Consider the following 12,221-nt stretch of genomic DNA (forward strand, 5'->3'; position numbering starts at 1 on the left):
GAGGGGAAGAAAGGGTTGGATGATACGGTGGAAAGGGGGGTTGTATGTCGAAAATTTTGGATTAAAAACCTTTCACTTATAAAAAAAAATAGTAAATTTTTCTTTTATAACTAAGAAATATTTCTTTTTTTCTTAAGTCAAAAGTTATCAATATCACAATTAAAGTGAACCTAAATTACTAGCTACATAACTAGTGATTCGATCTTAATTACATAAGCATTGGATGAATCAAATAGACTCAAATAGTCTTTTTCTAACTAATAACACAAAATTTGTAAAGTTAATGTTATAAATGAGCTAGCCTCCATTAATATATACATCGAACAATGTCATTCCTTTTTTCATGAGAAAATAAGTGAAACATCTGCTCTAGCATGGCTTAAGCCTGATGCATCCTTCTATTATACTTGTAGTAATCTATTTAGACTTGTTTTCAGCATATGCACTTAAGTTGGAAGTCAGTCTTATGCATATAGCGAATTGTTGTTAGGATATTTAGGGTTTGTTTCATAATTCAATTCGGCACTTGAATTTAATAGATTCAGATTTTAAAATATTCAGATCTTTTGATACCTAAAAATTAAATATTTGAATTAATTAAGTGACACTAAAATTCCTAGACAAAACATGCATCAAAAATTAAGTGATAAACTATTCACTTATCATTGAATGTGATTTGCACCCTCAAATGTATTAGATTTAATATTTAATAATACAATAACTTAATGAATTCATATTTCATGTTTCATGTTTCAATTTTATCAAACGCACATTTACTCATATTAAAAGTCTTTTTTGGCCTAAAACAAAAGAAAATGTTTTCTTTATTAAGAAATTAAAGGATCCAAAATTCTTTTAACTCGTACCAAAAATTACGAGACTTCTATTAGTAATAACAAGAACTATAATAGCAGACAAACATAGAATAATAAAGAGTGAAGTGCGAGAGAGTAATAAGGAGGAGGATCAGGGACCGCAGTGCAAAAGCAAATAGATAGGCTTGCTAGGAAGGGACGCGTGGGAAAATGTGTGGCAGAATAGTCTTCATAGGTTGAATTGTTGAGGAGACGCCTGTCCGCTGCCTACCCATCCCAGTCCCAGTCTCCCACACCGCAGTCTCCAGCTGTGAGCTGTGTTGGCCTTTTATATTTCCCATTCTACCCTCCTTTCATCTGCTTACATGACCTGACCGTCGGTGGAGACCGCAGATACCGGCGACCCACCAAATATGCAAATTACGCCGCCGTCCTCATAATAAATTTGCATAAAAGAATGAGACCTTTCCACTAACAAATTCCGTGTATTGAAATTTTGACTACGGAAATCTTTGATAAATGTTAATAATAAATGAGACCTTTCCACTAACTAATAAATGTTAATTGCACCTCACTTTTTTTAAGTGTTTGGATAGCCAAATAATGGATAAAAATGATTTGCTTACATCACAAATATAATTTTTAATATATTTTTTATCTTTTCAATTATCTTTTTATCTCACATATATCACATCACAAAAAGTGGTACAGTAATTATTCCAAATAATATTTTAAATAATCTCATATCCAAACACAATTTTATCGTATTTTTTATCATATAGTCTAATAAATAAAAACTATACGATAAATAATATTAGTAAGAGTGCCATTATAACAAAGTGAAATACGTTTAACATTGGCCAAAAATTAATAATGTTCGCCAATATTCTCTTTTAGATTGGAAGCAAATTTTAAACTTTGAAAGCCATCAAACAAAATTATAAAATATTTTGGAGGTATTTTGTGTCGATTGAATATTTTCTTTCAAAAAAAAAATAACGATAGCTTGACATACTTACTTTTATTGAATATTCTGCGCCAATGTTAATATTGAAGTCGGGGATTGTATATTGATCAAATTCTAAACTCATCGAGAAAGAAAAGAAAATAATTATTAAACTTAAGTTTTCACTAAAGAATGTTAGAGTTTTACCACAATATTTTTTTTTTTGTTTTGGTAGGAGAGATTTACCATAATATAATGTGGTCTTATATATCATCAATTTTTTTTATTTTATTAAATTTAAAAAAGATTGGATTTGGATTTGGATTTGGATTTGATAGTCAATACATGTTATCGTAAGATGGTTAATGATAGGAATTGATGGGATAAAATACATCTTAGTCACACTTTAATCATAGGATTAAGACCAAAGGTAAATGAAGGTTTGATAAAAGCTATCAAGTAAAGACTTTATGACGAGATCAATTTATGAATGAATAGTTATAATTAAAAGCTCTAGGAAACCCAAGTTAAGTTCACATGTTCACTACCTATTAAATTGCATTAACTTAAAAATACTTTTTCTGTGTTAATATTATACCCAAAAATCACATCACCCAAAGTTCACCCTTTAAAATCCCTTCCAAAGGACCATCATTAGTGCCACAAAGATAATTATACATGATCTATCCAAAAAACAGTACATGCATTAATACATATTAACACTAACTTTATTTCTAATTAAAATGTTTAAGTTCTATTCACATTTTATCTTTTGCAAATTCCAAGAGATATGACAGAATCTTGGGTGTTCTTCATCACTAGAAGTTAAAAGTGAGCATATTTCTAAGTTCCAACAATCATAACCTTACATTGAAGTAAAATGTGAAGGCTCATCTAAGTTAAGTTCTCTCTGTCTCAAATTATCCGTTACATTCCGAGATACCAAATTTATAAAAAATAATGGCTTGATAGTATTGTTAGTGAATTTATTTTCAAAATTATTCTTAAAATTTTAAATATCAAATTTGAATTTAGTACACAATATAGATAAAAGTTTAGGATAATATTAGAAAAAGAGATAAAAAGTAATTTTCATTAAAGTAAATCTTATATACACTGACACCGTATACACTATCATCGTTTGATCCATAATATGCGTGCAAAAGTTAAATTTTGTTAAGATATAAATATTCTGAAATATCTTAAAATTAAAAGCATAACGCTTTCATCAACAGAGTGGAGGGAGTATAAGCAAACACGAATATAATCCAAAATCCTTGCGAATTGAACAGTGGAAAAACAAAAAACAATTGAAGTCTGCCGTCTTGCCTAGTATTCTTTCATTTCCTCTGCATTATTCAAGTCTTGATGGTGAGCATTTGTTTTCTTTCCACAAATTTGGGCGGAATTTCAGATTCCACTCTTGGCAAATTGGGCACCTCTCCTTTGCTGCAATGTGGCAGGAAAGCAGAGAATTTTGTACAAACTCGGAAGCTCAAAGTACAATAAATGAACGGAACAGAAAGTCATGACATTATTATTACTATTGTCCTGTGTTTCTTGTTCTGTATACCATTGCCCCAAGTGGCGTGACAACATTGCTGCTTATTTAGCATAGATATAAAAAAAATCCTTATTCTTACTTTTTTTTGTTTTGATGGTATTGGAGGTGTTATGATGACTGAATTGATAGAAGATTTTTGCATTAGCTTGTGATCAATCGTTTCTTATCTTCTCGCACAAGTGAATTGGAAAACAACAACAAAATTTTTTTTTTGCCAACGTTATATAGAGATCAAATTACTTTTACTTTATTTTCTTGTTTCTTTTTGAGTAAAAATTGGACGGTATTGTGTATACAGTTTGTTTAAATGAACACTTAATTTGTATACAGTTTACCAGAATTCTTTAGATAGTAATTTTTTTTAAAATTTTTTTTACGTTTTTCATGAATATATTTGTCAATTATTTTTTATTTCACATACATTAAATAGATACAATACATTTTTTTTAATAAAAACTCCATAAAGTAACAATTCAAATGGATTCACATCAATAAAAAGAATTACGAGAGAAAGTGTTAAAAGCCATTTTTACCTTTAAAAAGGGGTCAATAACCCATATACGCTGTGCAATTAATCTTGGAATCCACAAAAATGGCACTTACTAAACACCTTTTTGAAAAAAAAAATTATTTTTTGGAAAATTTTAAACACATTTTCTCATTTTAAATTTTCAACAATATTTTTTTCCCAAATATTCCTCAATCCAAAATGAAGCAAAATTATTGTGCACCAACTAACAAATCAATGTAAACATTTCCAAAAAAAAAAAGATGCATTATTAACATGTTCTTGAATTTCAATAATGATAACAATGAAAACTTAATTTCATTTTAATAAGGCAATCATAGAGACCACGCGCCCAAAAACTGTTGTAGCAGGTGGAAAGAAGAGGGGGCCCACTCTTTGACTCATTAGAATGAAGTGGGAACCACTTTCACATGGGTTCCGTAGCAACCACGGCCGTTATAATAATCTTTTTCACAGTTAATTGTTTGAACTTTGAAGACCTGAGTGCCTAACCTAACGGGGAGGGGACAAAGGTCAATTTCTTTTTATCACTGTCGCATAATACAAGCAATTCTTTAATGATTCATATCATCCTCATTCATTGCAAGCTTGTCACCACCTATTGATTAATGTGGGCATAAAATTAAAAAAAAAATCAGAACTGTACTTAGGAATCAATATAGTCTGCTTGATCACGACGATAAGTAAGACGTTTCATTTATAACTGTGAGATCACGGATTTGAGTCGTGAAAAAATAAGTAAATTAGTAGTATTATTGATCTTTTTAGGGAAAAAAGGGAAAAAAATAATATGCTTTCGAAAGGAAAAAAAAAAGGACTACGTTTAATTTATAATTGTGAGATCACGGATTTGAGTTATGAAAAAATAAGTAAATGAGTAGTATTATTCATCTTTTTAGGGAAAAAAGGAAAAAAAATAATATGCTTTCGAAAAGGAAAAAAAAAGGACTATACTGAGGAATCAATGTGATTTTTTTTTTTGAAATACAGAACGTAGAATAGGCCTTGTTTGTAAAGAAAAATGAGAAATATCGCCCGATTATTGTGGTTTTTTAGTGCACATTTACAAATTGCCTAGATCATAATTTTGTGCAAAAAAAAAAAGAAGAAGAAGGAAGTATGGAAGACCTTCAATAGTATCGGTATTTTTTTGTAAATGTTGCTACAATGGAGACAAACTTTTGTTAAGAAAAACAGAAAAAAAGGGGAATTTGGAACATAAGCAATTGCTAAATGCATCAACGCTTTGCATCAATAATTTGTTGAAACAAGTTTTGCAGATAGTTTGTGAGTTTTTTTTTAACTTTTTTTTTTAATTTTTTTTTAATTTGGAAGAGGTGGAACTCAAGAAGCGGAGAGAGGACAGGGGGAGTTTATTGAAGCTTGAATATTATTATGCTCACAAACATGCATTCTAAGCGGCTCTTCTTTCTTTGTGTTTGTGTATCCTTTTAGTTTTCTTTTGTTATTAGGTTGGTTATTTTCTCTATGATATTTTATTTTCAGTAAATGTTGGATCGCCTACCTTTTTTAAGCTAATGGTGCAAGTGTAAATGGGGCACGTCACAGTTAAAATTTTGATTTTTAAATACCCTTTTTAAAAAATTATTTCAGCAACGAAAAAAAGTGAAATTTAAGAAATGGGAAAGAGATTAAAACCCAGGATCTCTAAATTTTGGAGTCTCTAAAATACCTTCTTTCCATAAAAAAAAAAGTACTAAGATATTTTATTTTCAACAATTTCCAATCTCTGGTTGGGCTGGGCTGGGCAAGTATGTTGTTCTCAGAACAGTCAAATTGAAAAATTTGTCGACCTGGGCTTCAACTGGGTCACGAGTTCGGAAAAGATTGCATCGAAGCAATCCAGTAGATGTCGTCTTCTTCCAACCGATCAAGGTAGGTGGATTGGACGCCAGCTCTGGGCCTTGTGAGTTGTTGAAAGGTACAAAACTTCTTCAGTTTCTAGCCGTTTTTAACGCATTGATGGCACCACGGTAGATCATTGACACCATAACTTAGTCTGGATCAAGGGGACATATTAGTCATTTTGGCCTGAATCAATTTTTTTACTAGATTTTTTTTAAAGAACCAACAATGGTTCCTCACTTATTCTCTTATTAAATTGAACTCGTAACATATTCAACTGAATTATATATTGTTGACTTACTCCCCTTAATGAATAGAACCATGACTTATCGAGATTACAGGTGAAGCGTCTTACCAACTAAACTGTACTTCGTTGCCAATTTTGGTATTAGTTAAATCTAGATAAACTGTTAAACCTGGATAAAAAGAGTACTTTACTTCTAGGTTGATCCTTCTTATCATGTTACCTGTTAAGCTGCAATTATGCTTCTTGTCTCTGAATCTCATAAGACAAGGATGAATTAGAGAATGGAGAGGAAGGAAGAAAGGTTTGGGAAAGCTTCTAACTTACTCATTGAATATCTTCTATTACCCTATGTGATCGCAGAAAGCCTTCTTTGTGATACCCAACCAGACGGGTTGTTTAATTCGGCTTTGAACTCCAAATGACTTGAAAAGAAAAAAAAGGAAAAGAAAAATTATGTGCATGGGCAAAACTCCTGACTTAATCATCACAGCTCAACCTACTCACCAAAAATATTTCCCAACTGAAAATGAAATTCCTAGCTACACCGCGTGCAGTTGAGCAGAAACATCTCTCACCTAAAGTAGTTGCTTGATTTTGAGTTGCATCAATTACCAGTCTAGTTAACGTAAATTGGTAAGCCTTCTAGATCAGAATTTGTGGAGCCGTTCAGATGAAGTGAAATCACAGGATGTAACATGTCATCTGCTTTTTACAGATGGAATTATTTTAGTGGCAAAATGCCATTTTCGAAACTTCACCTGCTGAGTATAGCATTGCAGTTTTGCTACGAAGCTGTAAGAATTCTACTACTAAATACCAAGTGTAAAGTTGAGCAGCCTAGAGATCCTACTTTGCTTGGGCTTCTCTCAAGCCCCAGAAACAGGAGGGTTTGCTCCCTGTTATCTTTTGAACTAAGCTCTCGTGAACTTGAGGAGCTCGTTACTGTTAGTTTGAAAAAAAAAAAAAATAGAATCTTTTCTGCCACAAACAGTCGTCATCTTCAATTTGGTGAAATAGAAGATTTGTGCCCCAGAAACGAGTTTTCTACTTCCAATGTAAGATTTGTGCGGCAGCGCCACCATATTTTACACATTTCATGTGGCCTGACTGGGATATAATCGTTTTAAGGTTTACAAATATTTTTTTGGGGGCAAACCGATTCATTATTGGCTGCAGAAATATTGCTCATCTTCGGAAAAGGTGGTGCAATACGAAACCAAAATTGAAAATCCAGGTAAATATTGGAGTTGGGCCAATTCATGCCACGAGGCTCCAACTAATAATGTTCCACATCGAAAATGTGGGAAGGAAATGAATGACATAAGAATCTAGACTCACGAGCTATTCATCATTCCTTTCGTCCAATTATTTAGTCATATTTGAAAATTTTAGCTTTTTAAAAATAGTTATTTGATTGTGATGTTTGTACTTTTTTTTTTCAATTTTACCCTTACAAATTCAAAATTTAAATTTGAATGGTAACATGCATATGATTAGAAAGAATAGTTATATTGGAAAGAGAGACTAAAAGATACTTTGACTTTTCTAACATGACAAATGTTTTGGAACATTCCAAATAAAAAGTGTGACATTTTCAATGAGACCGAGGGAGTAGTTTTGATTGATCATTTAGAACCCGTGATTTCAATTGGGCCAGTTCATGGGTTCGGGCAGAAATTGCTTCTTGCTAACACGACGCTATAAGTCGTAAAATTCCCTCAAGAGACAAAGGGTTTTTTTTTTTTTTTTTTTTTTTTTTAATCGTAACGGTATATCTAGTCTAATCTAACCAACTTCTACTTCTACCGAGGAAACCTACAAAGGGTTTTTATAGTTGGTATTTCATTTTTGGAGTATACGAGTCGCACGAGGACTAGTTCCATTATTCCTCTTGCACAAACAAAATTATATCTGTTAAGTTCTTAGAGCCACCAAATAAAATCACAGAAACCAAAGTGACATTTGTTCCTAATTCCATCAAGTAATAATCTTTTTTCCTTTCCACACCCCTAGTCTTTAAGCATTATCCTCCTTCCTTCAGGAAACTTCAAAGGTTCAAACTAAATGAAAATCCAATTATAAGATGCTTGCAAATTGAGAAAAAGTGAGGTACTTTAAATTTGTGTCACCAATTAATTAACTTGATTCCATAAGCAATCGACTAATTCCCTTTCATATGTCAGTTGATTGTTGTTAAAGTTATGCCCAAAAGTCATCACGTGCATGTGGTGAATATGCAAAGAAGAAATTGTGGTTAGAACAAATTAAAAAAAAAAGGCTGAGAGCACATGGAGAAGATACTTAACTTATGCTTCTAATATTCATGGAAAAGTGATACACATCCAAAGAGCAAACAAGCCTACCGATCCACATTGTCAATCTCATAAGAAGAGAGAAAAGTTCATCAAGAAAATAATAAGGGAAAAAAAGACAACCACTCAAGAAACTTCACACTAAAGTATGATACAGATTTGCAAACAGTAGCCTATGTGTCAGAAACTTATATAGATAGCAACACAAATATCAGCTATCTGTTTTTGCTTTCTTCTTCCTTTTGTTTTCAGATGGCTTCATCTAGCAGAAGCAGATAAAATGATTGTTATCCGAATCAAGGCAGAAAAGGAGACGAAGGGCTGGCCCCAGAAATTCTTGCTCTGAAGTTGCTGTCCTTAGCAGGCTGCTGAAAAAGCAAGCTGAATAATGCAATCCATAATTTGGTGGTCACCAAGGATATGAAAGCCATATGCACCAAACAAGACGACACATGCCCTTTTCCATTTCCCATTTGCCTGCCCACCATGCACATGCTTCCCGAGCCCCCACCACAATGCAGCCCTTCTTTATTCCTTCCTCCTTCATATTACAATTATTTCAGCATCATAATCATCCTAAACCATGATTCAATCGAGCACCATATATAGCCTATTAAATGACCAAACTCTCTTATAGAAAGACATATCAAATCACTTAACACAACTAGACAAAAATTAAAAGGGTCCTATGTATAGTTAGACAATCGACTACTGTCTAAAATCATCATGACTTTTTGTTGGTATAATTACTGCTTAACTAGCTGTGATTAATTATAGGGCAGGTGCCGCTGCAGGACCCTGAGAGGCCAATGCTAGACATTGAAGGTGTCTTGGGCAGGTGATCAAATGGTCATTTGTAAGTCCAGCTGCCTGCATGAAGGAGTGTATAACTGTAGGGCCAACATATCTGAATCCCCTCCTCACCGTGGCTTTGCTGATGGACTCTGATTTTGAGGTCTTCACAGGGATCTTGAGGCATGATTTATGCTGTGTAGAAATTGGTTTGTGATTCACAAATGACCATAGATACTTGTCAAATGAACCGAATTCCTTCTTGATCTGTTACAAATTAGAACAGCAGCAATTGAGTTATTAGGTAATAAATCCAGGCTCAGTATGACATCCACCACATAATTAGGAAAGAAATAGGCTCTCTATCCAGGCATTTTGTGTGGAAGCAGGCTCTCTATTTCAGTAAAACACGATTTGCATTAAATGCTTGTATGCACCTGATAATAAATGAAACGAGTATATAGAAAACTTTTGCAAGTTTTTGTTTTGGGCTAAGGAGGCATCTTCACCTAAACTCTTGGAGATTGTTGTAGAAAAAGTATAATTTATTACGTGAAAAGGTTGAATTTTAAGCGCAACTATTTTAAAGTTTTGTAAATGTTTGTTTCTTGGTTTCAGTGCTGCAAGAATCATTATATCCCATCCTTCATGTTCTGTAGCATGTGGTTCCACATGGTTATTCTAAATAAGTGGATCCAATAATATTCCAAACTACAAATGATTGGCCGTAACATGTCAAGAAAAGCAATAGTAAGAGCCCATTTGAATTTCTATTTTTTAGAATTTTTTGTAAAAAAATGTATTGTAACGTAAATGTACGTGAAATAAAAAATTAATTAAAAAATAAGTTCATAAAAAATATAAATTTTTTTTTGAAAAAAAGGTGGCGATCCAAACAAAATATAAGAATTTGCAAACATGAAATAGGATCAATGCTAGGAATCGCATGAAAGAAAGTGAACGGAAAAGACAGCTCAAAAGCTAATACTACTGATAAACAATAATCATATCAGATTAACTTCAACATATTAGTATTTTATGCTACCTCCAGAATTCTGTTAGCATTGTCGACAGCTCCTCTGACCTGGCTTAATTCTATGCCATAATCAGTACATATTGAAGTAATCTTTTTCTCAGTAAATTTTGCCACAATTTCTGCATCAAACCCTGAAAAAGCATCCCTGAAAAAAGAACAGAATAACACAACTCACTACACATAACGTGGACTTTTTATGTTTTGTCACTTCGTTAAGTCAGAAAATTAATTGGCGTGTTTCTGACAAAGAAGGCAAAAACCCCACCTGAAATCTTGCCTCTTCTTCAAGACGGTTGTCCAGTCTGATCCAACTTGAGCACCAGTTAACACTAGAAGTTCAAAGAGCAGCCTGTAACATATTAAAAATCAATTAGTCATAAATATGGCATATTTGGATTATTAATATACTAGTTGCGTGAATTTGTGTGTGTCTGCGTGAAGGAAGGTACAACTTACTTGTCATCATGCACGGGTACGCCCCATTCTTCATCATGGTAAGCAACATATATAGGGTCTACATAGCACAAACACATAACAAAGAAGACAAAATGAGCTACTTTTATCAACTCCATGCAATAAATTTAAACCTCAATCCTAAAAAAAAAAACTGAAAGAAACTGATCAAGATTTCTACTATTTCTTGAAAAAGAATTCTCTTCAAAAATTGAAATATAATTTCTGTAATATACATACCTGAATTTGATGTAATAAAGTTGCATTTCTTTTCCTCTTTGACTGTGGTAGCAGTAATAGCTGAAGGATCAAGAGGAATTACTTTCCCTTCATACTTGGCTGACTTTGTTCTACCATAATGAGCAATTTTCATTTTCCTTTGAACTTGCATGATAGCAACATGCTCCCTCCTTGCTGCTGCAATGCTTCCTGGAGCCTCAACTATGAGGGAGGAGGAGTACTTCAATGAGGAAGATGACGAATTCTCAGCAGAATTTGTCACATGTCCTCCACCTCCGTTACTAGATTTCTTGGATTTCTTCATTGAAGTTACGGAAGATTTTGTCATGCTTCTTGGTGTCACAATTTTCTCAACACTTGAGTTCAATCCATTAGGATCATTTCCTCTCTTAGTCGCCGGTTGTCGCGGGGATTTTAGCTGAGGAGACGCAGGAGGGGTGGTAGTCACCGAAGCCCTGATTCTAGGACTACTATTTCCACCAGTACTAGTAGTTATAGTAGTACTAGCTGCTGCTGGTGCTGGTGCTGGTGCTGATGATGGCAATGGGGCATTAAAAGAGTTTCTGGAGGATTTCTTTAGGGAATTACGCCTTTCTAAAAGAGGGGTACGATTGCAGTTTGGTTGAAGGACTGGCCTGCCATTGATGTGGGATAATGTAGGACTAATTTCATGGCTGTTACTCCCTTGTGGTTTAGACTTGGAGGAACACATTTTTCTGGACTTGTTTTCTAATTTTGATCAAGCCCTTATGAAAGATGAGCAGTATTTATATAATGGGAGGGATGAAAACTAAAGACAATTATTGGATTAGATGATGATCATACAAGAAAAGGATCAAGAAATGATCAAGCTGGGAGGGCTGAGGGAGTTAAGGAAGGAAGGGTTTGAGAAGGTGGCGGGGGTTTATAAAAGGGAAAGGTGGGGACAGGTTTGGGTAAGTGGTAACATGGGGGAGTTGGGGTCTGCCATACACCCTCTTGTGAGGGGCACTATCTTTTGTTTAACTACACCACGAGGGTGACAGTGACACAATCCTTACTGATTCTGCAGGTTTACAATATTCTATTATTTATGCAGATACAAATATGTATGTGTACCATATAATTCTCTAAGCAAGAGTTTTCTTTTATTTTTCTTTGGATTTTAGAATGAATGATGAAGAATTGTTTTGTTGTCTTTAAACAGTGTTTACTTCTTGCTGCGAGGAGCTTTTAATCTAATGGTTAAGATTATAGTCACAGAAACTAAAAATTTTTTAGTTCAATTCCCTCTTCTCCCTCCTCATTTCTTAAATCGCTTCTCGCCTGCTTAAAAAATAAAACGTCTGACTGTGATTAATCTAGGCACTAGTAGTACATGCTCGAGTATAGTAGACATTGGGGAACATGTAGGGGTGTAAACATAGAAAAAGAGGACTATG

At 33.6% G+C, this 12,221-nt stretch overlaps 1 protein-coding gene across 1 annotated transcript; it reads right to left on the reverse strand.

The window, feature by feature from the left end:
• Positions 1-8,263: 8,263 nt before the first annotated feature.
• LOC113783655 lies at positions 8,264-11,657 on the reverse strand. Its single transcript, XM_027329851.1, has 5 exons — positions 10,801-11,657; positions 10,564-10,621; positions 10,373-10,456; positions 10,117-10,252; positions 8,264-9,338 (listed from the first exon to the last, which is right to left on the reverse strand). The coding sequence occupies exons 1-5, from the start codon at positions 11,510-11,512 to the stop codon at positions 9,051-9,053; spliced, it is 1,278 nt and encodes a 425-aa protein (XP_027185652.1). The 5' UTR covers positions 11,513-11,657; the 3' UTR covers positions 8,264-9,050.
• Between the last annotated feature and the right edge of the window lie 564 nt (positions 11,658-12,221).

The sequence above is a fragment of the Coffea eugenioides genome, chromosome 9 (assembly GCF_003713205.1).
Source record: "Coffea eugenioides isolate CCC68of chromosome 9, Ceug_1.0, whole genome shotgun sequence".
Lineage (NCBI taxonomy): Eukaryota > Viridiplantae > Streptophyta > Magnoliopsida > Gentianales > Rubiaceae > Coffea > Coffea eugenioides.

Bases quoted from the DNA above. Each gene is read 5' to 3' on its own strand.
- LOC113783655 (XM_027329851.1), bottom strand. From the start codon at position 11,512: ATGTGTTCCTCCAAGTCTAAACCACAAGGGAGTAACAGCCATGAAATT. The intron at 10,457-10,563 runs GTAAGTTGTACC...AATATGTTACAG, and splicing joins GTACCCGTGCATGATGACAA to GCTGCTCTTTGAACTTCTAG. The intron at 10,253-10,372 runs GTGGGGTTTTTG...TTCTTTTTTCAG, and splicing joins AAGAAGAGGCAAGATTTCAG to GGATGCTTTTTCAGGGTTTG.